At 55.7% G+C, this 27,524-nt stretch overlaps 2 protein-coding genes across 2 annotated transcripts; one reads left to right on the forward strand and one right to left on the reverse strand.

The window, feature by feature from the left end:
• Positions 1–4,420: 4,420 nt before the first annotated feature.
• LCN2 (lipocalin 2) lies at positions 4,421–8,078 on the reverse strand. Its single transcript, XM_032307596.1, has 7 exons — positions 7,774–8,078; positions 7,111–7,247; positions 5,926–6,005; positions 5,685–5,804; positions 5,347–5,448; positions 4,727–4,760; positions 4,421–4,602 (listed from the first exon to the last, which is right to left on the reverse strand). Exons 1-6 carry the CDS (start codon positions 7,909–7,911, stop codon positions 4,738–4,740), a joined length of 600 nt encoding a protein of 199 aa, XP_032163487.1. The 5' UTR covers positions 7,912–8,078; the 3' UTR covers positions 4,421–4,602; positions 4,727–4,737.
• An 11,202-nt stretch (positions 8,079–19,280) lies between these two features.
• PTGES2 (prostaglandin E synthase 2) lies at positions 19,281–24,392 on the forward strand. Its single transcript, XM_032308176.1, has 7 exons — positions 19,281–19,601; positions 20,807–21,004; positions 21,694–21,752; positions 22,105–22,254; positions 22,520–22,720; positions 23,069–23,186; positions 23,831–24,392. The coding sequence occupies exons 1-7, from the start codon at positions 19,332–19,334 to the stop codon at positions 23,951–23,953; spliced, it is 1,119 nt and encodes a 372-aa protein (XP_032164067.1). The 5' UTR covers positions 19,281–19,331; the 3' UTR covers positions 23,954–24,392.
• The last annotated feature ends 3,132 nt before the right edge of the window (positions 24,393–27,524 follow it).

Below are 27,524 nucleotides of genomic sequence, written 5' to 3' on the forward strand. Positions count from 1 at the left end.
CTACCGTCAGACTCCGCCCCCACATCCAGAGTCCCGCCCACTCCCTGCCTCACAGTCGCGCCCCGCCCCTATCCCCGCCCCCTCCCGGCCGCGGGGCGGGGCCAACCGCGGCTGCCCTCCCAGAAGCTTAGGTGGTGGAAGAGGCGTGGAACCCGGGAGAAGGAGGCGGGCACCGCGGCCCCTCCACTCAGCTCTGCCTTACGCTGCGGCCTTGCGGGTTGGCGAATCGGCGCCTCCGCGTGGGCGAAATTTGAAACGCGTTGTCTCTAAGGCTCCTTATGGCTTTGGAAGATTTAGGTTCACAGCCTCAGTGAGAGTCACGGTCTGTGCTGCGCGTGGCGTCGGGAGAAGGTTGGCCCAGCCGCCATCATCCCCCACCCCTTTTACCTGGTGAGAAAGGGAGGCCTGCCCAAAGTCACCCACCAAGCCACTGTCGCTCCTGAGCTGGACCCAGAGGTATTATCCTGGCCAGGGGTCTGACTGATTCACTTATTGGGAGTCCCGTCCCTGTAGCTGCCCGGTGCTGGTCTCATGCTCGTGCTTCCTGTGGGCAGGACATCCTTGGGATAGCGGTCAGACCTGGGTATGTCCCACCATATCCCCCTGAGGAAGTTGGAGTCCACAGCCTACCATTCGTGCCTCCACTGACTTGCACACTGGCAGTCCTGCCTTGTCCTCCCAGACCTCGGTGGAATGGAGGTGAGGCCTGCGTTGAACTGAGATGCCTAAATTATAACCATTACCGCTATTTCTGCTTCTGTACCTTCGCTTGCTAACCCATGAGGAGATGGAAAAATACCAGCAGACTTTCTATAGACACTCTGTAACCACACATCCCCCACCTAGAATTGAACCTGACAGAATGGCTGCCTCCGGGGCCCCCCATCCGGCTCTGGGCCGAGAGATAACAACCATCTGGCGCCCTACGGCTTGACAGGAAGACCCCGGTCAATCCTGAGATGACACATACCCTAGCGGAGCCAACTCAGCAGCTGTAGAATGACAGCCCTTTGACCTAACCAATAATCTGTTCCCAGCCCTTTCCCGCTCTGTAGCGCGCCAGTCATATTACAGAGTTCCTTTTTTATTTTCCCGCGGTATGTGGCTATTTGTTACAAGATACTGTGATGTATGCTAAGTTCCTGCCTCCCCAAAAATAGTGTATAAAAAGTGTTGTGATCCTGAGCTCGGGACCTCTTAGCATCACCCGCAACGAGTGCGCGGAGGTCCGGGTTTGAACTCGTAATAAACAACCCTTGCTGTTTGGCTTTGACTCTGGACTCTGGTGGTCGTCTTTGGGGGGGGGTCTGGAAATTTGGGCACAACAGAACCAGTAAGCAGGGCTGAGAAAGCAAGAGGCCTGGGCATCCGCCTTCGGCAGGTGGCTTAGAGGCCCTCCTTAGGACCACAGCATTTCACCAACCAAGAAAGCAAAGCCCCATGAGCCCTGACTGGCTTAGAAACACCTGTATCCGAGCATGGCACACAGGTCTGCAGAGAAAGGACAGAAACACAGGTCACCGGTGTGGATGTGCCGATGTAATCCAAACACATTTATCCCTGTAGGGGCGAGACACCCAAACAAAAAACACAGACACGTGTTTTCCTCTTAAATGTGAAATCACACATGAGATCAATGGGACCTGACTCGATGTCTAGACCAAGGGAGAAACATGCAGACTCCAGGGCACAGGGGAAGGATCAGACAAACCCTCAGAAAGTCACGTAGTTTCTCAGAAACAAACGTCGGCATGCACAGATCCGCACAGATCTGCATACCTCACGGTCAGTCACAGCAGGTGCCCCAGGCATGATGGAGTTTGATGCAGTGCTGGGGTCCCAGGGAAGGCCTCTCTCTCCGCCCACCTCACTGCCATGGTCAAGGTCCGTAAACCAGACCACAGGACAAAACAGCGACCTACTCCATCCAGCCCTGATGAGGGAAAGGGAGGTGCTCTGGTGCTGCCCTGCCTCTGTGTCCCCATCTCATTAGCCCTGCCATGGTTCCCTCTTTGAACTCAGTGTAGTGGTCTGCCCCCAAAGATATCTGGATCGTAATCCTTGGAACCTAAGAACAATACTTTATTTGGATAAAGGGTGGGAGCTGATGTGATTACAGGAAGTATTCTGGGATGGGGAGATTACCTTGGATCCAGGTGGGCCCTCAATGTAATCATAAGTTGTCCCTAGAGAGAGGAATGTCAAGGGAAATTTGGCTGTAAACAAGAAAGAAGGCCACATGATGACCTCAGCAAAGAGAGAGATTCGGAGATGCCGCACTGCTGTCTTAAAGAAGGAAGAAAGAGGGGCGCCTGGGTGGCTCAGTGGGTTAAAGCCTCTGCCTTCAGCTCAGGTCATGATCCCAGGATCCTGGGATCAAGCCCCGCACTGGGATCTCTGCTTGGCAGGGAGCCTGCTTCCTCCTTTCTCTCTCTGCCTGCCTCTCTGCCTACCTGTGATCTCTGTCAAATGAATAAATAAAAAATCTTAAAAAAAAAAAAAAAAAAAGAAGGAAGAAAGAACCCCAAGGCAAAGACGGGGACTCTCCCCCAAGAGCCTCTGGAGGAAGCACAGCCCTGCTGACCCTTTGATTTTAGCTAGTGAACGTGATTTCAGAATTTTGGCCTCCAGAACTATAAGAAAATAAGTGTATATTGTCTTAAGAGCCAGTGTGTGGGGGAGCCTGGGTGGCTCAGTGGGTTAAAACCTCTGCCTTTGGCTCAGGTTATGATCCTAGAGTCCTGGGATTGAACCCCACATCGGGCTCTCTGCTCAGCGGGGAGCCTGCTCTCTCCTCTCTCTCTCTCTGCCTGCCTCTCTGCCTACTTATGATCTCTGTCAAATAAATAAATAAAATATTTTTTTAAAAAAAGATGCCAGTGTGTGATAATCTCTTATAGCAGCAATAGGAAACTGATAAAAACCCAGTGACCCGGGGAAGAAACACAAAGCCCATTTGTGGCCTGAGTTTGATCCTGGAAGACCCAGCAGGCCCATGTGATGCCAGGAGGCTGCATGGCTTGGGCCAAAGCAAAGAAGGGGTCCGTCTGCATTGCCCGAAGTGGAGCCCCAGCACCAGGCATGCCAGGGTTGGCTTCCCACCCCCTTGGCCAGCTAGTGGGCCCTGGCCAGCCGTCCCTTGGGTGCCCTTCTCAGTGCGGGTCTTTCTGGGCTTGGGGAGAGCCTCTACCCTTCCTCCCTCAGCCAATGCTGCAGCAAGCCTGTCTTTTCCTGGAACCTGACCCAGACCGCTGTTTTTTTTGTTTGTTTGTTTGTTTTGTTTTGTTTTGAGAATGAGAGAGAAAGAGAACACAGAGGGAGAGGGAGAAGCAGACACCCTGCGGAGCAGAGAGCCATCTGGGGCTCTGTGCTGGGCTTTATTAAGGGCTTGATCCCAGGAATCTGAGATCATGACCTAAGTAGAAGGCAGACACTTAACCAACTGAGCCATCCAAGCGCCCCCTGATCCAGACTTGTAAGGCTATCTGGTGGGCCTGAGTCTCAGTCCTGTCTTGCTGCCTTGGGGCTGAGTCTAGAACTGCTCAGACCTCCAGTATCTCCCCACTATCCCACCCTCCCCACCCCCCACCCCGTCCACGGGTAAGTGTGCAAGTCTCTGGAACACCTGGGTTTCTTCAGAACCTCACCGCCTCTGGCCTCTGACCTTGCAAGGGCAGAAGAGGCCAGGGAAGGAGTTCAAGTTTATGATGTGGTGTGATGCAGACACAGAGGGGTGGCCTGACGGGCTGGTCAGGCCCCACACACAGGCCCAGCCAAGTGCTGGGTATAGGCCTGGAGCCCTCAAGGCTTCTGGAATCTGGTTTCCTGGCAGCATATTCTCCTCTTTGCCTCCCCTGGCCCTGACCTTGGTGATCCAAAGATCATCACAGAGGTGGGATGTGGGGGAGGTACAGCACTGAGAATAGGGTCAGCGTGGACACTGCCACCCACCAGTGGGCCCATAGTGGGGTTGGCAGAGGGAAAGGGGACCACCTCCAGTGGCCCTCTGTGCCTGGCACGGCCTCAAGCTGGACACGCTTCTGCCCTATCTGCTGTGCACCCCTCATTCTGGTTGCAGTCTTCCATGATCTACAGGGCCCTGGTGAAGTGTGGGTGACAGCACTCAGTCCCCCCAAAACCCTGCAGCTCCCTGACCCTGCTGCAGGTGGCTGATTATGGGTATGAGATGTGCCCATCAGTGTGCTGGGAGGCGGGCGTCAATGCGGGCTGCTGCCGGGACTGGGGCTGGGCCCGGAGTTAGGAGCGGCAGGTGTTTGGTCAGAGCTGGACTCTGTTTCTGCGGCACCCAGCCCTCTCTGGGGACCATGTCCCTGGGAGTGATGCTAACAGGAGCCCACCCTTTGCTCTTCTCCCTCTCAGACGGCCCAGGGGTCAAGGAGCACAGACTTGGGACTTGGGGGCATATGTTTATTTAGCAAACAAGGAGGGGTTCCATCAGAAGGGAAGCCTGGGGAGCAGCTGGTGGGCTGTGCAGTGAGAAGGGTCTCCCGGCTCTCTCTTGGTGTCCAGGTTGGTGGAGGCAGCTGGCAGTGTCCTGGGCAGAGGTTGGCCTGAGGGTGATGGGGTGGGGACAGAAGGCACCTAGAAAGAGAGTCAGGGGAATAAAGAGGGCAGCAGTGCTGGGCAAGGGGGCAAAGGCAGGCCTGGGACCCTCTCCCGCTGCACTCTGGCTCCCATCAGCCCCTTCCTCCTGGGCCGTACTCACCACATGCTCGTTCATTTATCATCAATGCACTCGTCTGCGGAGGATAGAGTGGTTAGCAAGGGCAGGGGTGTATGGGGGGGATCCCTGACCTCCAGGGCCCCTATACTTCCCCTGGGATGCCCTGGGCCCCTGCTTGGCCCAGCCACAGAAGATCTGGGGGTTCCCTTCAAGGATGATACAGCAGAGGGGTGGATGATGGGGGCAGGGAATGGGGAGAGAAGCCAGAGGACAAACAGACCTGGGTGACCTCAGCCTTGGGGAGGCGCCTGTCCAGGCCAGAACCCCTGAGCACCTCCCAAGTCAGTGGTGAGCAAGCCCCAGGGCCAAGGGGGAACCAGCCCAGGACAAGCAGACCTGGGCAGAGGGGAAGGTGGCCGGGCAAGGAGATGGGAAATTTGGACCTGGGTTCTCTGCCAGGGAGGAACCCTTGGGACCCACCCTGCTGGGTAGCCCACAGAGCCTTGGGCGTGGCAGGGTCTTCATGAACCCAAAGTGGCTCCCAGGGTCTCCAGTGATGGCAGCAGGGGCCTGAGTCTCCCGCTTCCCCTTTTCCTTGTGAGGCAACATTAGACCCGGACAGTCCCCCATGTCCCCTTCTCCTCTCCGTAGCTGACAATTACCAATGGGGACAGGGAAGATGATGTGGTCATCGGTGAGGCCCAGGGATTTGGCAAAGCGGGTGAAATAATCCTTCATATCGGTGCTCAGCTCCTTGGTCCTCCCTACGGTCAAATGGCCAGTGAGTGGCAGGCAAATGCTCCATAAATAGTCTTGAACTTGTGAATGAGGCCTCAGAGCCCTTCCTCATGGGAGGGGTAGGCACAGACCTGCGGGAAGACCCCTCTACCACCCCCCAGGGGCTCAGAGTAAGGGGGACCTTGGGGCCTGGGTGGGATGGGTGTCTTCACCCCCAGCATGAACGGGACCGCGGTCCCAGTGGCGGTGGGAGAGGACCTACCGTAGAGGCTGATCTTGAAGAACTCGTAGTTGTCGTGAATTTTCTTGAAGAACATCATGGCAAACTGGTTGTAGTTGGTCATCATGACGCGCACGGTGTAGTTCTGCACCCCGACATGACCTGCAGTGTGGCCGTGAGGGGATCAGCCCACCCTGGTCTGGTGCCGGAAATGGTTTTTCCTCCCCAGCCCCCGCAGAACGGCGTCTGTGTCCTGTGGAGACCCGCCCTGCTTAGGACTCACTCTCGATGTCGCCCAAAGTGAACTGGCCAGGCTGGCCATTTGGGACGAAAGTTCTGATCCAGTGGTCACAGGTATCGTTCCTGTGGAAACAAGATGGGTGGTGGATAAGAGGGTGACAGTCCGGGGGCGCCCGCGGGGCTCAGTTGGTGAAGCATCTGACTCTTGATTTTTGGCTCAGGTCCTGATCTCAGGATCCTGGGATGGAGCCCCCAGTCCGGCTCTGGGCTCGGCACAGGCTGCTTGAGATCCTCTCTCCTTCTGTCCCCGCCCCTGCTGGCGCATGTGTGCACACATGCTCTCTCTTTCTCTAATAAGTAAAATATTTTTTTAAAAAGGTGACAGCCCACCTGGCCTCAGGAGGACCACGGCCTACCCTGCTCCAGTGGGTCTGGCTCTTCCCCACTGAACGCATCCCTCCTATCTTACAGCTTCCTGCCGTAGAGTCTCCTGGGGGATTCACACTCCAAAGGCTACAGTCTGTTGATGCCAAGGATGCCCTTAGCTCTTGGGCCGACCCTGCCCTCTCACAGGCATCCCATCTGGTACCCTGGCACCCCAGAGCTCATCTCCCCAAACCTGCCCTTCTTCTGTTCCCTTCACCGCAAGTGCTCCGGCCTCATCCCCCAAGTTCCAGAGCCAGAAGCCCACAGGAGCTGGGTAATTCTTGGCTCCCTTCTGTAGGTCCTCATCTGCCCCCATCCTGGTCATCTCCGACCTGGGACTGACCAGCCTCTATCATTCCTCTCCTCGCTGCAGCCAGTCCTGCTTATCACCAGATCCGTTTGTACTGGCGTCTGAGGACCCTGCCCTGCGGCCACCGCCTCTCTCCGGGCTGCTCATCAGCCCCAGCTCAGGGCAGCCCTGTGATGATCTCCTGAAGGAGCTGGAACTTCCTCGAGGCCCAGCCTAGAGACCACCTGTCTGGAAGCCCTTGATGTAGTCCTGGGTGGGATTCCAGGCTGGATCAAGTGACCCTCCTCCCACTCGAGGATGCCCCTGCTCTCTCTGCTCCCATTTCCCTAGGGCTGTCTGTATGATCCATCCCCAGTACTGTCTGTGTGTCTGCACTGAAGTGTACCTTCCACCTTCAGTCATCACTCGGCTTTGACATCAGTCTGCCTCTCAGACCCCCGGGGCGTCCCTGCCGCACTCCCCACCCCCCGCCCAGGAGGTGGTGGCTCTCACCGGATCATGGTGGAGGTGACATTGTAGCTGTGGTCGTCCTTCAACTCGTACGTGGTGGTGTACATCTTGAACCGGGCTCTTCTTGTTGCATTAATCGAGTTCCCTGCTATGCCCACGACGTACCATTTTCCCTGGAACTACGGCGGGGAGGGGTGGCAGGTGATATGTGGAACCCAGGAACCACCCCTGGGGGGCCCGCCCCCCGCTGCTCTGTCCCTGCAGGTACCTCTAGGCAGCCTGACTGGGAGTCGGGAGCTGGGCAGCAGGGACCCTGACTGGCCACACAGGCCTGCGCTGATGCAGCCACAGAAGTTGGGGGCCCCCAGCCAGGAGGGAGCCCTGAGTCTGGTAGGGACAGGGTGACCCTTGGCAAGTGGCCCGTAAAGTCCTTGTTCCTGTTCATGCAAAGGGCCTGAAGATGTCCCCACCTTGCAAGGACTGTGGGGATTACTGAAGGGATCGTGGACCTGGCAAGTTCTGCTCAAGTGACTCTCTTGTCAGCGATGTCAGGGGATGGGGGTGTGGGGTGTGCCTTCCATCAGGGGCTGAGCTGAAGCCTGAACCCATCCGGCCCTGACGCGCTCCCTAAGACTCTGCCTCTCCTCACTCTGTTCACACTCCGCCCCAGGCACCTCCCTGCAGCTGCCCCTCCAGGCCCCTTACCTTGTCCTCCTGGAAGTCGCGCTGCAGGGGGATCGAGATCAGTTGTGGGACTGGGATGGGACTTATGAGGGAGTCCTGGGCCGGAGCCTGCAGGGCCCCCAGCAGGACGAGGCCCAGACACAGGATACCTCGGGCCATGACTTCAGGGCTTAGGAAACTGGCGTGCCGGACAGCAGCGAAGGAGGAGAAGCTAGTGAGAAGGCTGCCCCGGAGACCCTATTTATGGTCCCCTGACCAGCGGCTCACGCCAGGGTGGAGTGAATTTATCCTTTGCCAAATCCAGGAAGGGTGAGGCAGTTGCCAGCAACTCAGGCTGAAAATTGGGCAAGCTCTCGGTCCCTTTCCCCCAGGTCAGGATTATGCAAGGTGAGGGGCAGGACCGCCAGGGAGGGGGGAGGGGCATTCCCCAGAGCTCTACATCTCCCCCAGGGACAAGGAATCCTTTGTGTGTGGTCCACCATCTCCTATCTGGACAAGCTGTCATCCCTGACCTCTAGGAGCCTCTGCTCAGCTCAAGTCCAGGGTGGGGTAAGTGCGGAGAGGCCCTTTCTGGCACCTGATGAAGACAGACAGTGCCTCGGGCCAACAGACTGTGGTACTGATGAGGGAAAACAGAAGGCAAGCTGACACCCCACAACCCACCCCCCCATATATGTGACATTCCTCAGGCACTCCTGGATCCCCCAAAGCTAAGGAAAGGAAGAACAGTTAACTTAAAATAGAGATCGCAATCCTGCAAGAAGTGAATCTCTCTCAGTTTACAAATGTCTTAGCAATTTGCAAGAACAAAGCATTTCTATCAACCTAGCTTTCAGAAGGAAATGTAGATACAATGAAATGTCCTTATAACTGTGGCGCCCGGGTGGCTCAGTTGGTTAAGCGTCTGCCTTTGGCTCAAGTCATGATCTTGGAGACCCAGGATGAAGCCTGGCAGGGTGGGGCTCCCTGCTCACCGAGGAGCCTGCTTCTCCCTCTCCCTCTGTTGCTCCTCCTGCTTGTGCTCTCTCTCTCTCTCAAATAAATAAAAATTTTCAAAAAATATTTTATTTATTTATTCGGCAGAAAGAGAGATCACAAGTAGGCAGAGAGAGGCAGAGAGAGGAAGGGAAGCAGGCTCCCTGCCCAGCAGAGAGCCCGAAGTGGGGCTTGATCCCAGGACCCTGGGATCATGACCTAAACTGAAGGCAGAGGCTTTAACCCACTGAGCCACCCAGGTGCCCCAATAAGTAAAATCTTAAAAAAAAAAAAAAATATCCTTACAGGCTGCAGCCCATTGACAGATGCTTGAAGCGGGCAGAGCATATGCTCCTCCAGGAGGCTCCCAACTACCTTCGTATTAATGTCTTGCTAGAAGGAGAAACAACCTTAACTTGACAAAGGCAGGATCTTTTTTTTTTTTTTTTTGAAAGATTTTATTTATTTATTTTTGAAAGAGACAGAGATCACAAGTAGGCAGAGAGGCAGGCAGAGAGAGAAGGAAGCAGGCTCCCTGCTGAGCAGAGAGCCCGATGCGATTCGGGGCTCCATCCCAGGACCCTGGGATCATGACCTGAGCTGAAGGCAGAGGCTTTAACCCACTGAGTCACCCAGGCGCCCTGACAAAGTCAGTATCTTATGAGTCTTCTTTAACTAGGAAAATCCATTTGAAATATCCCTCCTCTTTACCCCGGCACAACTCCCAAGAATATAATTAGTCACCGCTCACAACCCTGGGATGGCAGCTTTTTCTGCCCAAGGCTTCTGTCCCTGTGCTTTAATAAAACATCATTTTGCACCAAAGATGTCTCAAAAATGCTTTCAAAAATTTATTTATTTATTTGAGAGAGATAAAGAGAATGAGAGAGAGAGAGAGAAAGCACCAGCCAGGAGAAGGGCAGAGAAAGAGACTCCCTGCTGAGCAGGGAGCCCAGTGTGGGCTTTGATTCCAGGATTCTGGGATCATGACCTGAGCCTAAGGCAGACGCTTAACTGACTGAACCACCCAGGTGCCCTCAAGAATTCTTTCTTGATTGTTGGTCCCCACTGAACCTCACTTATATTCCCAAACCCCATCACTACTTCCTGGTTCCCCTCCAGGGAAGGGGAGGCAGCTGAAAGTGGACCTTCCTAGCAGGGAAGGACAGAATATGTACCCTGCGCTCATGGATCCAGATCCTGGCCCTCCCAAGGACCCCACACCAGGGCCTGGCCCGGGGTGAGATACCTTTTCTCCAATGAAAGCCCACTAGGCAGTGTTCTCATGGTGAGTCTGCTGCTCCCCAAGTGGCAGAGGTGGCCCCAGACCTCAGCTGATCCCTGAGGTACTTGGCCCCTCCTGTAGGCCCAGGGGACAGAGACCCTCGAGCTGGGCCTGGTTGCTGCAAATGAGACAGCTTGACAAAGCAGGGCTCTGGGACAGCAGTCCCAGCTCCATCCCGGTGGACATTGTCCCCGGTGGGGACAATGAAGGACATGGCTCTGCACTGGGTGAAGCAGGCTGGGGGGCTGGGGCCTAAAGCAGGGCTCTCTACCCTGCTGCTCTGGACACCAGGTACTTTAGGTCACAGTGCGTGCAAGGACTCGGTCTCATCCTTGAGAGAGCATCGATACCATCTGCCAGCTCTGGCCACAGCCTTGGGCTGCGGAGCCCCAGGGGCCTAGGCCTGGGCCCCTAGGACTGTTTCTGCCATGGATGATCCCAGCTTTGCCCTGGAGGGAAGTACGTTCCTCATGGGAGCCTGGTTGTCCACAGGAGGCAGTGCAGGGTCCTAGCCCCTGGGTGGTGTCTCCTAGAAGTCACCAGAAGAGCCGCCTGGCCTGAGGCAGAACCGAGGGCTCACTGGCCTCAGATGACTTCCGGGGTCTCCTTGGCTCTTCTAGCGGCTACCGGGGAACCCGCTCCCCTAGTCTGGACTTTGGGTGGTGGACCCTGAGGGAAGGGACTCAAGGGGTCCTGAGATGGGGGGTCAGGGCAGCCTCTACCGCCCTGATGCCAAAAAGGCCCCCCAGAGAACCCCTCGCCCACTCAGGCCTCTCAGGATGATGAAAGAACAGAAAGTGAGGATGAGCAAAGCTTTGGGGAAATGATGTTGCTACCAAAGCCCACGTGCCCTCTGAAGTCACCAAGGGCCACCTCTCACCTCTGTCATCCCCACTCACAGCCCTAGGAGCTCTACCCCTGCTCCTCCCTTTGACCTTAAAAGGTTATTTTTGAGTTTGCCGTGACTACTGGATCAGAGGGAGACCGACAGGCAGTGCCTACCAATGGACAGAATATTCTAGACTTGAGAAGTCATGAGGTAGCATGGCCAACGCTCCTTTGGTACGAATTCACACCCCCTGCTCATGAGGGTATGAGGTGGGGAGGGGTTAGGACCAGGTCTGGAGCCTGAGAGAACCAGGGCCAGTTGCAAGAAGGGAGAAGGCCCGGCTCAGGGGCCCCTCGTTGAATCCTGACGCCGTGAGGAGGTGCCCACCCTTGCCCACCCCACCCCTGCCAGTTTTTCCCTCCCTAAAGACAGCTGCGTCGCAGATGCTGTGAGGTGTTGAAAGGAAAACTGGGGGAGGCCACGGGAAGGCTGGAGATGAGGACCAAACCAGACCCTGACTTTTGCCACCTTTAAAGGCTGAATAGCAGAACAAAAGGCTTAGGTCGATAAAGTCGAGTAGCACTGAGAAAGGGTCTGTGCTATGGGTTGCGCGCTCACCTACGTGTCTTCCCACCCGTTTGCTAGTCAGCTAGAGACGATTGGGTCGGGGTCAGAAATTCTTGGCTGGTCCTTGCTGTCCTTGCCCGGGCTATAGACCACACCACTGTAAGACTGAGCTGTGCTTACACAAACTATGTCTTGAGTGGCCTTGAAGTCAGTACATCTGGCACTAGAGGGTCTGCTATTGGTGTTTGGGAAATAGATAATGGGAAAGCTTGAAGGATTTTCTCTACATGTTGCAAACTCTTTAGTAATCAGCTAAAAATAGATACTTTCCTGTGATTGTTTCTGTTAGCTCTATAATACCTCACAGCCTTGAATAAAATTGGCTCTACTGGACATCCTCCTTGGTGCTCCTCCTGCCCCTGTCTCTTTGTCTCTTCATTTCTTTTCACCGTCCTCTTACCCTCATGGTCCTGGTCGATTTGTTGCGCCAGCCGCGACAGAAAACCACAGGCCCAAGATGGATTCACTAATGTTAAGGGCCCTACCTTAGCAAAGCCAAGACCGAAGGCCTAACCCAACCGTAGTCCTGACCCCCCTGCACCACACCTCCCCCATGTAACCTTTGACCAGTCCACATGGAATTTCCACCACGAAATTTTTTTTTTTAAGATTATTTATTTATTTGACAGAGAAAGACATAGCGAGAGAGGGAACACAAGCAGGGGGAGTGGGAGAGGGAGAAGCAGGCTTCCCGCTAAGCAGAGAGCCGATGTGGGGCTTGATCTTAAGACACTAGGATCATGACCTGAGCCAAAGGCAGATGCTTAACGACTGAGCCACCCAGGAAGCCCAGCGCCAGGGAATTTACTGAGAGATCCCTCCCATTTCCCTTACGTGGGTGACCTTGACTAAAACAATGGATTCCTTGATAACAGTTTCCTTTCTTCTGTACCTTCTCTACCTTTAAAAACCTTTCCTTCTCTGGAGCTCAACAAAGCATTCTTTTTGCTAGATGGGGAGCTGCCTGACTCATGAGTTGTCAATAAATCCAGTTTGATGTTTTAAATTACTCAGCCCAATCTGTGTTGTTTAACAGAGGCTGGGCATGCACATGGGGCGCCGTCTCTACCTGAGGCCGACTCGGAGCTTCTAAGCAAACCCCCACTCTTCTCCGGGTGTTGGCTCCAGGCGTGTCTGGGCCTTATCTGTCTGTTGTTATCTCTGTGTGCGCTTGGCCTCAGCTGACCACGGCTGACCGCCGCCTCTTCCGCCCTTCCTAGCCTAGCTACCTCTCCCCTCTGGTGGCTCAGCTCAGAAGCCAAGGGAAGGGTAAGAGTGAAAAGGATAGGGGCGCCTGGGTGGCTCAGTCGTGAAGCATCTGCCTTTGGCTCGGGTCATGATTCCAGGGTCGTGGGGTTGTGGGATCGAGCCCCATATTGGGCTCCCTGCCCGGTGGGAAGCCTGCTTTTCCCTCTCCCACTCCCCCTGCTTGTGTTCCCTCTCTCACTGTCTGTCTCCTTGTGTCAAATGGAAGTCCAGAGCAGGACTTGGAAGGCCCCAGCCCCGGCTTCTCCCAGGAGGGACTTGGCCCCAAGGCTTCTGTGTGATGTGTTATGGACTCAAATGAGTGAGCTTTGTGGCCTTCAGGGTCCCGTCTACCCTGGAGCCCTTGGAGTTGGCCAGAGTCCAAACAGCAGGTCCACACCATGATCCCTCTGAGTGCTGGGGGAATGCCTCCAGGAGACCAGTCATGGCCACAGGAACTCTTGGTGTCCAGAGATGAGCGTTCCTTGGCCACTGTGGTCCAAACACCCTGGAGGAGGAAGGCCTGCTCCTCCAGAGCCCTGGCTTGAGTTTCTAGTTTCCAGAAGCAGCTTTCCAATCTCCAGGCCCCATCTGTTGTGCTAGGGCTTACGAGGGGGCCTCAAGGATCTGCTGGTTCCTGCCCTTCCATCTGGTTGGGACCCTCTAAAAGGCAGCCCTCCCTATCCCTCCCACGAGCACCTACTAGGTCCCTCCTTCTGGAAATGTCCTTTGGGCCCACTGGGCAGGGGGCAGCAGGCCTTGCCATATGAGATCTGGGCCCAGGGCTTCCTCCTCAGTCTGGACCTCAGGTACCTGGCCCTAGCTGGGTGCCTCCTAGCTGGGTGCCTCCTAGCTGGGTACATGCCTTCTAGCTGGGTGCCCCTGCCTCTCACTCTGGAGCCTGGGCTCCCATGCAGGCTAGAAGGTCCATGATGACCTCAGTGGGGACTGGAGGCCACTGCTCTGGGCAGGGTCTGCCGTGGGCATCAGGCATCTGACAGTTAGTGGGTAGATACTGGGCTCTGGTGGGGCTGGGCAGGAGACACCTCTTCCCGGCAGGGTCCTGGCACTAGCCAAGACCTGGATCCTCCCAGCTGTGCACCCTTCCTGCCTGGGCTGCAGCCCCGGGCACCCCAGGAAAGAGCATCTCCACCTTGACCACTCCTGGTTAAGCACTCCCATGCTCCCTACCCACCAGGCCCTTGGCTAGACATGAGGGACACCATCCAAGGTGGCTTGTGTGAGACGACTAGTCTGGCTCTCCCAAAAGACTGATTCTCCTTGGGGTGCCTGGGTGACTCAGTGGGTTAAGCCTCTGCCATCAGCTTAGGTCATGATCTCAGGGTCCTGGGATCAAGCCCCACACTGGGCTCTCTGCTCGGAGAGGAGCCTGCTTCCCCCTCTCTCTCTGCCTGCTTGTGATCTCTCTTTCTCTCTGTTAAGTAAATTAAAAATCTTAAAAAAAAAAAAAAAAAGATTCTCCTTTGCACCCTGAGAACCCAGGATCCACCAGGAGAGTGCCCAGCCCAGGGGGCAGGGGAATGGGTTCTGGAAAGGTGAAGAGAGTACAGATGTCTGAGAGGTACTCAGGCTCCTTTGAGGTCCTCCTGGAAGTGTAGGGCTCCAGCCCTCCTGCCCCTCCCCATTCATGCCAGGTTGAGGAAGCTTGGGGTCGCAGTGGCTCTTCCTCTCACCCGGTGCTTATTTCACATGAGGTATGGTCTGTGACTGAGCCTTTCCCTGGGGAAGGGGGTCATGAGACAGGCTATGACAGGCAAAGGACGAGGTCAGGCCCCCAAGGGAGAGTGTGTCCAGCTTCATGAGGAGAAGGGGCCAACTTGGACCAATGGAGAGTGGGGGGAGGGGCCAGGAGCCTGGTGAGGGGGTGGAGGAAATGCCGAGAGCGTGCACCAAGTCCTCTACAGAGGCCAGAGGACACAGGGCACAGGTCTGGGTACCTCTCTCTGTGCCCAGAGTCCTTTGGGTCTTGGGTGGACACCGGCCTCCCCCCCAGGTCAGTGCAGCTGCAGGTGTCCCTCCCTAATTGCTCAGCCAGGTCTGCCAGGACTGGACTGTCCCATGGCTCCTTGTTCTCTCCCTTGCTCTTGGGTCCCTGAGTCCTGGACTGAAGGCTCGTGTCATACCTACCCACCCTCACTCCTATGTTGGAAGCTAATTCTCAGGGCAGTAGTATTTGCAGGAGGGGCTATCTTTTGGAGGTGATTAGATAATAAGAGGGCAGCCCTCATGAATGGAATTAGTGCCTTTATAAGAGACCCCGGAGACCCCTCTCACCCCTGTCCCCCCTCTTGTGAGGACAGCGAGACGACAGACACCTATGAACCAGGAATTGGGCACTCGCCAGAGACTGAATCTGCCAGCGCCTTGACCTTGGACTTCCCAGCCTCCAGAACTGTGAGAAATGAATTAAAACAACTTCTTCTATTTGAGTACAGTCGATACGCCATGTTCCATGAGTTTCAGGTGTACAACACAGTGACTCAGCTTCCGGTTATGCTTTGCCCCAAGTGTAGCTTCCTTCTGTCTCATGCTGTATCATGGACAAAATTCCCTATAATGCATGAGAAACAAATTTCTGTTGTTTATAAGCCATTTAGTCTGTGGTATTCTGTTACGGGCTGAGATAGCTACCTTCCCAGACTGCTGGATCTCACCATCTTGGGCTGCCTCCTCCGTACCTCCCTGGAGACTTCTGTCTTGGCCCACCTCGTCCTCCACATCCGTAGGTCCCCTGATCAGCCACACCCTTGACCTTCTCTCCAGAGCACCCTCTCTGAACAGTGAATTTCCTACTTTTAGCATCTTCTGAATAGACTTATTTTCCAAATCATCAAATTACTGCAACAAATCACTACAAACTTTTTGGCTGAAATTAATGCATTCGGAAGGCCCAAAGTCAAAAATGAGAAGTTCACTGTGCCAAAATCGAGGTGTGGGAAAGGTCACTCTCCCTCCAGATGTTCTAGGGGATTGTTCCTCGCCTCTTCCAGCTTTTGCTGGCTACTGGCATTTCTTGGCTTGTGGCTCCTCTGCTCCAACCTGCCTGTCTTCACATCCCCTTCTCTATGTGTGTGATCTCACTTGCCTCTCTAAGGAGCACCCTTGAGATGACATGCACAGCCCATCTGGATAATCTGGGATGACCTCCTCTGTCCAAATCCCAACTCATATTTTTAAAAAAGATTTTATTTATTTATTTGACAGACACAGATCACAAGTAGGCAGAGAGGCAGGCAGAGGGAGGAGAAAGCAGGCTCCCTGCCGAGCAGAAAGCCAGGACCTTGGGATCATGACCTGAGCGGAAAGCAGAGGCTTTAACCCACTGAGCCACCCAGGCGCCCCCAAATCCCAACTCATTTAAAAGGTCCAATAAGAAGAGGCAAAAACAACACCAAAAAAAAAAAAAAAAAAAAAAGGAGAAGAAAATGAAGGGAAAGACCAATCATTAGTTTTGAATATTTGCCTTATACTATTAAAAAGCTGGTGAGTTGTGAGAATAATTTTCTTCTTCTCATAGAAAGTTGAAAACCGAATGCACTGTGTCAGATTATGAATCAGGAATTAGAACGCTGTCAGTCTTCAAGAAAGGAAAAAAATCTGGGCTATATCAAGATTTGTTTTGTTTGCTTTTGAAGAGTAATGTACACATTTATTTATTTTTATTTTTACTTTTTTAAAGATTTTATTTATTTGACAGAGAGAGATACACAAGGAGGCAGAGAAGCAGGCAGAGAGAGAAGGGGAAGCAGGCTCCCCGCCGAGTGGGCCGTGTGGGGCTTGATCTCAGGACCCCGAGATCACGACCTGAACCAAAGGCAGAGGCCCAACCCACTGAGCCACCCAGACGCCCCTAATGTACACATTTAATTTATACACTTTGAAAATCAGACATTAGTATATTAACCATTAAGACATTTTTAAAAAGTAGTAAAAAAGAAACAAAGCAATCTTGTGGAGTGCCTGGATGGCTCAGGTCGTGATCTCAGCGTCCTGGGGTCCTGGGATCGTCCTGGGATCCAGTCCCACGTTGGGTTCTCTGCTCATTAGAAGTCTGCTTCTTCCCCTCACTCTCCCTTTGTGCTCTCCCTCTCTCTCAAATGAATAAATAAAGTCTTAAAAAAAAAAGAAAAAAAGCAATCCTGGCTGAACAGCAGCCTGGATAGAAGAGTGTGCTCCCTCTGTCAGCCAGAGGTAGCATGAAGCTGAGCTTGAATCCCTGGCTGGGGTCACAACAAACATGGCATGTGCGTAGTCTTAAGCCTGTGCTTTAGCACAGGGAAAGGCTGCAAAGGAATGAGTGAAGTGTCCTGAGTAGAGGTTTAGAAAAGGAACCGTAAAATAAATGCAAAAAACCAAACCAAAACAAAAAAACCAAAAACAAAACAAAACAAAAAACACCACCAAAACCAAAAACAAACAAAAAACACCACCAGAACGAGAACATGGAGAGCAGAAATTAAGAAAATAGAAACAAAGATAGAAAAGGAATATCAAAGCCAAACGCTTAGGTCCCCTGGGCATTAAGCAGGGCTCTTTGCTCAATGCTATCCAGAAACAGGGGGCTGTAATAAATGCATGAAGAAAGCAGCAGTGTAGGGGTCAAGGGCAGTGAGCCTGCCCTAACATCCTGCCTAATCTTGACCAAGAGGAACAAAGGAAAATTCTGCCAAGTATTTGGTGGAGGTGCTGGTCACTGGGTTTCCATTCTCTATTTGGGAGAGGTGGAGCAGGTGCCGGTTTGCAAAAAATACGAGTCTCTAGGGTACAAGCCTCTCTAGCCTCCGGCCTCTCTCCATTCATTCATTTTCCCATTAAATCCTGACGTCGCAATGCAGGAGATACTAATCTTTAGTCTTATCTTACAGATATGGAACAGGCTGGAAAAGGTGAAAAACAGCTGATGGTTCTCTGTCCATATCCCTCCCTACACTCCCCACCCTCCCCCGCAGTGCTGGGCAGGCAACAGGCTACTCTGTAAGCAGGTCACATTCGCCAAGGCTCCGGGTCACACCGGCAAAGGTGGCTGGAGATGCTGACTGGGCAGGGCGGCTTCGCCCACCCAGACAGGCCCTCCTGCTGAGCCAAGACGGTCCACCCGCCCCATCCCCTCAGGAGCCTCCGTCTCCACAGGGGCTGCAGTAAGTGGCTGGAGCAAATGCCAAAAGGGCGAGTGATCTTGAAGCGGCCTCAGTTTCCCCATCTGCAAAACGGGGCCGGTTGCCCGCAGTTCTCCGGTTGCGGTTTCCAGGGACCCATTCGGAGGTGCTCGCCCTGAACCACCGGCCGTCACCTGCAGCTGCAAACTACCGGGGGCGAGGGGTGGGAGGGTTCCGAGCCCCCAGCCGGGCCCCGCTTCCCCTTTCAAGGGGGGCAGCCCTGAAAAAGAAAAGGTCGCTTCAGCAGCACCCCCTCCTTCCATCCCCTGGGCCACCTGTTCCCCCGAAGCCGTTGTCCTTGCCTGCCGCGCCCGCCTCCACAGGCATGCCCAGGTCCCTGTTAGGGTCCGACTTTGCGGTCTCGGGTGCTGCGATGTCCGCGCGACGGTGGACCGCGGCGACCGTCGCACTGACAACTGGCGTCGGGCGGAAAGTGGAGACGGCGGAGAGCCGGGGGCGCGCTCCGAGCGGAACCTGGAAGAGGAATGCCGCCGCAACGCGGGATCCACCCGACTCAAGCCCCGCCCATCCCCGTCAGGCTCCGCCCACCACGCCCTGAGCTCTGTCCCTACGGCAGCCCAGCTCTCGCGCTCTCTCCCGCGAGCCCAGCTCTGTCCCCGCCCCGCCCCGCCGTCGGACTCCGCCCCTCCCTGCCCACATCCTGACCGATCTTTGGATCTCCGCCTACTATCCGAGCCACGCTCCTTTCCGGGCCTCCGGGAGGGGCCATCCGGGACTGCCCGCCGCGAAGCCTAGGTGCTGGGGACCCGGGCCCTCAGCTACGGCGAGCTAGCCCGGCAGAGGGGCGGGGCAGCCTGACAGCTCCACTCTGCCCATTCCTGCCACTGGTTACCTGCTGGTCAGCGAACCAGCGCCTCCGCGTGGTTGAAATCTGAGACACGTGGTCTCTAAGGCCCCTAGTGTGTATGGAAAATTTTATGGTTCGGGACACAGAAGAAACGGTGCAGCGGCGCGGGAGGGCAGAAAGAGCCCGAGTCGTGGGCACCAGGTGTGGTCTGGCGTTACCGCGGCCCTCCTGGACCTCCTGGACCCAGAGCTGTGACCCTTTTTGTGACACCCTTCAGGATTCAATTTCTTGCATGAGGTAGAAGGTCCCGGATGACGCTGGGACCCAAAGTCCTCACGACGAGTTCCTGCGTTCGTCCCCGGGTCACCACCGAGAAGGGTTATGACTCATGTTCAGAAGCCGGGCATTTAGTGACTCCCAAACATCCCAGGGTGTGTTTCTGTGGTTCTCACGGATGCGTGGAAACCGGGCGCCCGGGATGCACGCTCAGTTCCTCCGGGGCTGTTCTTCCCCGCTCGGCGTCACTGTCACCCCTAGCAACCCTCCGGCGATGGAGACCCGCCCCTTTAAGGGAAGCCTGATTCCCGGCGGTCTTCGTTTTGCGCGCCCGCCCGCGGCGCCGGCGAAGAGAACATGGCTCAGGCTGCACGGGCGCTGTGGCCGGTCGGGCACGCTCTGGCCTGGAGGCTGGGTAGTCGCCTTCCGTCGGGACTCCCCGCGCAGAGTCGGGCCGGCTTCGCGGGAGCGACGGGAGGCCCGGGCCCCGCGGCCACAGCCCGCAAGGGCAGCCCGCGGCTGCTGGGGGCGGCGGCGCTGGCCCTGGGGGGCGTCCTGGGGCTGTACCACACGGCGCGGTGGCACCTGCGCGCCCAGGACCTCCGCGCCCAGCGCTCTGCGGCGCAGGTAAGCCCGGGACGCACCGAGCCGCGGGTAGGGGTGTTGCGGTCTGCGCCGAACTTGGGGACTTCTGGCGGGGTCAGGTATCACCTCTTCTGTCCGTTTGTGACCTTGGGCAAGTGACTCGGATTTAAATATGAGCACTTAGCGTCCTCATCTGTGCAATGGGGTCGCCACTGTTGTCAGCGTCCTCATCTGTGCAATGGGGTCGCCACTGTTGTCTGCCAACTAGAATTGTTGTCTTCGTCGTAAAGTCATTTTCTAACGTGTTGTTAGACTTTTTAATGGAAAGATTCGGAGATTACAGGAAAGGGAAAGCATTGCTTTCTAAACATTTTGTCGTTTGGAAAGTAATAAACTTTCCCCAAACCCTCCCACCATCTTCAGATCATAAGGTTATGCATTTGTTTATTAGTTGCAGTATTTATAGGGAACCGATAACCCTTAGATTCCAGGCCCTGAGATGGAGAGGTGCAGGGAGGTGTCCCTTAGCTGGGCTGTGCGAGTGCCCCTTTCCTGGGCTCAGGGAAACAGGATGGTAGGAGAGAGTGGAGTTCTCTGTATCTGTCCGCCCACCCTATGTGGTCCAGCCTCAGTGTCCCATCTGAACAGTGAGGGAGGGGGCTGCTGCTCTGGCTTTTAATATGCAGTGAACGTCCCTAGGGCTTATTCATCTGCTGAACATGCAGATTCAGGCCCTCCCCATCCTTGGAGATTTGAGGTTGATCCCACTCTGGCAAAGGCTGGGCTCCAGTCCTTCACCCAGAGGGTCCCTTGGGTTGAGGGAGTTTGAGTGGTCACTCCAAGTTGAAACAATTGCTCTGCATCTTGGGTAGCCCACCTGGGGCCGGCAGGTATGTGTGTGTGTGTGTGTGTGTGTGTGTGTGTGTGTGTGTGTGTGTGTGTGATGTCTGTCCTCTTGGGCCAGGAGGGAGAGGAGAGGGGTCTGTCTGATATTGATCGGAGACCAGAAGATTCATCCTACCTGTACTTCCTGCCTGAGGAGGGTGCTGTATGGGTGCTTGAGGATGGACTGTCCACTGCCCGGGTCTGCTCCCCACCTCCCTGTGTCTCCCTTTCTCTCTGCCACCTATCCCCATTCCTCCTGATGTTCTCAGCCTCCTCCTACAAGTCTCCCTTGGGAGAAATTTGCTTGGAGGTGGGGCTTGGGCACCAGGCCTCAGAAGCCCCTCCCTCTGCTCCCCCTGCAGCTCTCCCTGTCCAGCCGCCTGCAGCTGACCCTCTACCAGTACAAAACGTGTCCCTTCTGCAGCAAGGTCCGCGCCTTCCTCGACTTCCACGCCCTGCCCTACCAGGTGGTAGAAGTGAACCCCGTGCGCAGGGCCGAGATCAAGTTCTCTTCCTACAGGAAGGTGCCCATCCTGCTGGCCCAGGAAGGAGAGAGTTTGGTAAGCCTCAGGGAGCAGCCCCCCACAGCATGGGTTGTCCTGGAGTACCCCCTAGGCAGGCCCTGCTCTGCAACTCTGGAACAGTGTGGTCTCTTTGGACCTTGCTGTGGGTTATGAACCAGCTGGGCCCAAGGGAGGCGGAGTATCCCAGAGCTCAACTGTGTGAGCTCTGAAATCAGGGTGCTCCGGGCTCAAGGTGGGGTTCTTCCACTTTCTGGTTACATGACTTGGGGCAGGTCACTTAGCCTCTCTGGGCTTGCTTCTTCATTAATCAACAGAAGGCCATACTCTCAGGTGGTAGGAAATGCTTGGCCAGTGCTTGGCTCCTAGCTTATAGCTTCTAGAGCCCATCCTGCCCCTCAGCGCGTGGGACGCCAGGCAGGTGAGTGGTCAGGGCCCAGACTTTCGGTCCTCGCCACACCCTCCTTCCCATTAGCCACACTTGGGCCTCTCTTACTCAGGATGGGCCTGGGCAGCGGTGGGCGGGGGGAGGGGGACTATGTCCTGTGGGGCGGGGAAAGCTCCATGGGCATCGATTTTGGGGATGAACCCCCAGGGATGGACAAACGATGCCGGGGTTCTCCTGGACCAGTTTCCTGGAATGCCTGCGTGTTTATTTTAAAAGAGCCCTGGTGACCCTGCTGGTGGCTCCAGGACCCACTCCCCCAACTTAACCTCTCATCCTCCAGCAACAACTGAATGATTCCTCTGTCATCATCAGCGCTCTCAAGACCTACCTGGTGTCGGGGTAAGGAGCCCCTCAGAGGCCTGGGCTGGCGTTGCATTTTGTCTGTTTTATCTCCCAGGAGGCCTCACCTGGGTTCCTCCAGGGGAGCAGGGTGGGCATTCTACTCTGAGCCATCCCCCCCCAGCTCTGCACATCTCCCTCTGTCAGGGAGATGCTTCTGTATTTGCCCCAAGGCCCTCTTGCTGCAGGACCCCCTCTGGCTCCCAGAAGAAGGCCGAAAGCTTTGGGGGGTTGGTCCAGGTTCCCCTTCGGCACCGGCTCAGGTTGGGGTAGATCTCCACGCTGAGCAGGCAATGACCCGGCCTCTGAGAGGAAGAACTGGTTGGGATGAGACTCTGGCTGTTTCCCAAAGGCAGCCCCTGGAAGACATCATCACCTACTATCCGCCCATGAAGGCTGTGAACGACCAGGGGAAGGAGGTGACGGAATTCTGTAACAAGTATTGGCTCATGCTGGATGAGAAGGAGGCCCAGCGCATGTACGGTGGGAAGGAGGCCAGGACGTAAGTGAGGCGGGGGCGGGGTCTTCTGGAGATGGGACGAGGGGGGACAGGCTGAGTGAGACACTGAGATGGGGGAGCAGGGTGGGAGGCCAGGAGGGCTGCGGCCATGGCCAGGGCTAAGTCTCCTTCTGGAAATCCTGCTCCGGCCTTGGCTTCCCATCCATACGCCGCTCGATCTAGACAGTGCACCTGCTCCCACGCCTCCCAGGCCCCGGCTTCAGCAGCCCACCCGGCCTGCCCTCTGTCCGCCCCGTCTTGCCCACAGGGAGGAGATGAAGTGGCGGCAGTGGGCGGATGACTGGCTGGTGCACCTGATCTCTCCCAACGTGTACCGCACTCCTGCCGAGGCCCTGGCCTCTTTCGACTACATCGTCAGGGAGGGCAAGTTCGGGGCAGTGGAGGGTGCTGTGGCCAAGTACATGGGTGCGGCGGCCATGTACCTCATCAGCAAGCGGCTCAAGAGCAGGTGATGGGGCTCACGGGTGTGCATGTGTGCCTGGGGGGGCCTGCTGTCCCCGAGCCCCTGGTCTATGCCACGCCGGGACCCTCAGCCAGAACTCCCAAATGCCTCCGCCTCCCCAGGGGAAGCAGACCGGCCTGGGGGTCTGCTCTGTGCCTCCTTCTGTTGCTTTCTCTGGGGTTGGGTCTCTTGGGTCCTCCTTTGGTCATGGCCTCCCTGACTGGGGCGGATGAGAACTGATTTTTGCAGGTGTGATGCCCCTTAGGGGGGTGGCCCTGGCCCCCTAGCCTTCCCATTTTCCCCACCTGGGCCAAGGGTTGGAGTTTCCCTGATGGACTTCCCCTTCCTCACTAGGCACCACCTTCAAGATGATGTTCGTGAGGACCTCTATGAGGCTGCCAACAAGTGGGTGGCAGCCGTGGGCAAAGACCGGCCCTTCATGGGGGGCCAGAAGCCAAACCTGGCTGATCTGGTGAGTCTGGTGGTGGCAGGGGATGCCCAGACTAGAGGGGCCTGTCTGGGCAGAGGAAGCCCATCTGGAGTCAATACCTAGTCTCACAGCTCTCCTGCTCTGGAGGCAACTGGCTCCATCCAAGGAACTGTCTTGCTTCACATCACTGACAGGTTCAGGGGAGGGGCTGGCTTCAGGCCCAGCTGGATCCAGGGACCCAAGTGGTATTACCAGGGCTGGGCCTCACCTCTTGCATCTCAACTCCTTGGAGCTGCTTGCACCCACCAGAAGTCCTGGGACAGTGTCTTGTTGGCCTGGCTTGAGTGCCAAGCCCCGAAGCAGTCCTTCGAGCTGGGATGGAATATGTTGATTGCCAGATCTGGGTCTTAGAGCTGGATGGTGGGGTCCTCTCTCCTCAGATTTTAGGACCCGAGAGTGGGGCAGGACATTTTCCCAAAGGAAATTCTAGAGGTGGGGTTTGTTGCCCAGATAGGGGGAGTGGATGCAGGGCAGACAAAACCTACAGAAATCCCCCACATTTCACTCCGAGCACCATGTGCAAAATTGGCGGTTTAGTGAGCCCTCTCAGAGAGGGGAGGTGACGGGCCCCAGGGCGCACAGCTGGTGGAGGGCAGATGTGGACGTCCCTCTGTCGCCTCCCCCAGGCAGTGTATGGTGTGCTGCGCGTGATGGAGGGCCTGGAGGCTTTTGACGACCTGATGTGTCACACCCGCATCAAGCCCTGGTACCTGCGGATGGAGAAAGCCATTGCTGAGGCCCCCCAGTGACCTGAGTGTCCCTGGAGTGGTGGGACACAGCAGAAGACACTGGCTGCCAGGGACCAGGACCACTGGGTCAGCAACTGATCCTGTGTGGTGGGTGGGGGTGGGATCTTTGTGCCCCCTGCCCCCCCCCCCCCAGCTCCCTGGCTTCTAGCACTGAGCACCTGCTGCAGCCCTGGGGCGATGGGGGACAAAAGCCAGCCTTGGTATCTGCCCACAGTCCCCTGAGGGACACAGAAGCCTGCCCTTCTCTGGGACTTTCTGTGCCCTGCTATGTCCGCACCTTGGGGTGGGAATCGGCTCAGGCTTCTGCCCTGGACAGGGGAAGGAGGAATAGTCTGGTTTACAAAGGATTTCATCTCTGGCTCCTCCTGGTCCCGGCTCTTCCCAGGTGCCCCTGGGATTGTGTGTCACGTTCGCAATAAAGAAAAGGTTTGCTGCTCCATTCGTGGTGCTGTGGTGGGGCGTGGAGGGTGCCGTGCGGGACTGCTGGTGAGCAAGGCTTCAGACTGAGGCCCCCGCCCCACCCTGGTGGTAACTAGTTTGTCCGGTGCTGACTGGGTGTCGGGCCTGGGGAGAAGGACTTGGCAGGCTTTGTGTCACAGGGACCCTGGGACACCACCACAGGATAAGCAGCCGGGAAGCCCGAGATGTCCCAGGACGCAGGCCCACTTGTGCCCCTCACTGGCTGTGGGACTCTGGGCCGTGATGCCCCTCTCTGAGCCTCCGCATCCTCCTCCGCGAAATGGGCATAATGATAGCCTCTACCTCAAGGGGAGAGCGTGAGGGTTTGAGCGTGAGATGCGGGTCAAGTATGGAGAAGGACGCCCAGCTCAGAGCAGGGGCTGGACTGGCTCCAGTCCTGCTCCTGGGCCAGTGGAGCAGGGTTCCCAGAACCTCGGAACCTGTGAAGCAGGTGGCCACCTGGGCTTCAGTCCCAGGCCTGGGGATGGAGACTCTGGGACAGGGAAAAGGCAGCTCTGGGAGCGAGGCGGCGGCTGTGAGTGGAGCTCTCCCGAGCAGAGCACCCAGCGTTGGGGGTCCCCATTCCCCTGGCTGCCTTAGATGGCCTCCAGAGGCCCAGCCGGTGGCCAGTGGGCTGAACGCTCCTCGCCAGGCTCTCCCATTCCCCCAGACCTCTCGAGAGTCTTAAAATATTACTTCATTTTTTTTAAGACATAAAAATAATTCATGCTCCCCGTGATGGCAAACATTCAAATAAGGTAGAGGCCTGGTGAGCACTCTGGAGGCCGATGGCCTCACATTTGGAAGCAGCGGCCTCAGTTTCTCCCGTAGAGCCGGCCGCTGCCTGCTTGTTCTCATTCCCATCACCGGCTTCTGTCCGCGCCGGCTCATTCCTCCTGAGACACAAGGATGAGCCACAGCCCAGCGGCCTGGCCAGGGGGAGCACCAGCATGTCCAGAATGCAGTCCCCCTGAATCATGCCTCAAGTCCTGGCCCCACAGCCTCCCTCAGCAGGATAGGAACTGGGCCACAGGCCGCTCCAGACCCCTGGAGCAAAAGCCTTTCAGGACTTAAGACCTGATGGCAGGAGAAACCAAGACCGCCACTTCCAAACATTAGGCTCCTTCTGCCCAGCCCAGCGACTGTGGCTCCCAGCCCCTGGCCTTCCCTGCTGAGGCCTGGTCTGGCTAAGGAGGTCCAGGTGCAGCCAGGCCCCAGCTCCCAGCCACCTACCGTCTCCCTGTGTTCACCGGCTGAGGTTTTCTTCTGTCTCTGCATTTTGCAGAGGAAGAACTGTTGGTGGCTGAGCCATGCCAGGGGACAGGGACCTGACTCCTGACTGGGGCTTTTTCTCTTGGGCTGTTGCAGGCAGAAAGGCACCCAGCCGCACCCTCATCACCCTCCTCCACTGAACGGTCACTGTGATGAAAAGCCCAAGAACTGTGCTAGCTAGACCTGCTGCTCCCAGGTCTGGGGCTGGAGAATGGCTAGTCAACCCAAGGCCACCATGGGACACCGACTGAGTGTGCTTCCCCCTCCTCCATCCCAGGAGACAACCCTGCCTCAGTTTCCCCAAATGTTGCTGGGCCAGCCCCTGCGTGTATTTTCCCATAACCACCAGAGGGCAGTAGGGACCGCTAAACAAGGCCTCATGTTGCCACCTTGTGACCAACTTTAGTATTGCAGCTTGTCTGGACAATCTTTAGGGACTCTAATTGCCCATCAGTAAAATGGGTTTAGCAGGTAAGGGTCCAAAAATGGGCAGGCAGGAAAAGCCACACCTCTAGGCTTAAAGGCAAGAACCTCTGCCCCATTTTTGGTCATGCTCAGATCAGGGCATGTGCCTGTGGCCTTGATGACAGCGGAAGGCGGGAGGTGAGAACCACGCCAATACCTTCTGTGACCTTGGGCAAACCCTATCTTTGCTCATCCCTGGGCAAGCTCTTGGAAGTCAGATAACCTTAGTGGGTTGTGTGGTCAGTGATGGAAAGATGCACAGAGTCGATGTGCACGGTTGACATGTGTTGGGTGTCTTAGGCAGCTGGTGGGGTCTGCTGTCCTCAGAACACACTTCCTGCTCTGTTCCCAAAGAGGATCCCAGAGCTCATGGTCAAGAGCTCCAAGAAGCAAGAAGACAGCAGTTGTGAGAACAGCGAGAGTCTTCTTCTCTGGGAGTCAGGGAGGTCTCCCTGGGGAGGGCAAGACAAAGCTGGGGCTTCAAGAATTGGGAAGATTCTGGTTTGCTTTTTTCTGTTTGTTAGATTGTTAAATTTTAAAGCTTCACTTTGATTATGCCAATAATTATTTATTGTGCATGAATAAAACTTTCAGATAAGCAAAAAGATGATGCCAATTACTTACAACCTCATCAACCTAGAGATACGACCACTTAAAGGTTTTTGGAGTACAGCCTTGCAGATTCTTTTTTATGCAGATTATAGTGCATATATGTATTTTTAAAAAAAATGTTTGTTTTATTTATTTGACAGAGAGAGAGAATACAAGCAGGGGCAGAGAGGGAGAAGCAAGCTCTCCACTAAGCAGGGAGCCTGATCTGGGACTCGATCCCAGGACCCTGGAATCATGACCCAAGCCAAAGGCAGATGCCCAACCAACTGAACCACCCAGGCATGCTTGGTATCCACTGTCTTAACAGTGTCTTATTGCTCCTCCCTCTCTCTAGGTAAGTTTTCCCTTTTTTTAAGTAAAAATTTAGATTGTGTGGGATGTCTGGGTGGCTCAATTGGCTGAGCGTCTGCCTTGGGCTCAGGATCATGATCCTAGGGTTCTGGGACTGAGCCCCACGTCGGATTCCCTGCTCAGTAGGGAGCCTGCTTCTCTCTCTCCCCCTGCTCATGCTCTGCCTCTCAAATAAATAAAATATTTTTTAAGGGATTTTATTTATTTATTTGATGGAAAGAGACACAGTGAGAGAGGGAACACAAGCAGGGGAAGTGGGAGAGGGAGAAGCAGGCTCCCTGCTGAGCAGGGAGCCTGATGTGGGGCTCGGTCCCAGGACCCTGGGATCATGACCTGAGCCAAAGGCAGACGCTTAATGACTGAGCCACCCAGGTACCTGTAAATAAATAAAATAAAATTAAAAAGCCCAACA

The sequence above is a fragment of the Mustela erminea genome, chromosome 12, assembly GCF_009829155.1.
Source record: "Mustela erminea isolate mMusErm1 chromosome 12, mMusErm1.Pri, whole genome shotgun sequence".
Classification (NCBI taxonomy): Eukaryota; Metazoa; Chordata; class Mammalia; order Carnivora; family Mustelidae; genus Mustela; species Mustela erminea.

Bases quoted from the DNA above. Each gene is read 5' to 3' on its own strand.
- PTGES2 (XM_032308176.1), top strand. From the start codon at position 19,332: ATGGCTCAGGCTGCACGGGCGCTGTGGCCGGTCGGGCACGCTCTGGCC. The intron at 21,005-21,693 runs GTAAGCCTCAGG...CTCATCCTCCAG, and splicing joins CCCAGGAAGGAGAGAGTTTG to CAACAACTGAATGATTCCTC. The intron at 23,187-23,830 runs GTGAGTCTGGTG...CGCCTCCCCCAG, and splicing joins AGCCAAACCTGGCTGATCTG to GCAGTGTATGGTGTGCTGCG.
- LCN2 (XM_032307596.1), bottom strand. From the start codon at position 7,911: ATGGCCCGAGGTATCCTGTGTCTGGGCCTCGTCCTGCTGGGGGCCCTG. The intron at 7,248-7,773 runs GTAAGGGGCCTG...TCCCCGCCGTAG, and splicing joins GCGACTTCCAGGAGGACAAG to TTCCAGGGAAAATGGTACGT. The intron at 5,805-5,925 runs GTGAGTCCTAAG...GCCACACTGCAG, and splicing joins CACTTTGGGCGACATCGAGA to GTCATGTCGGGGTGCAGAAC.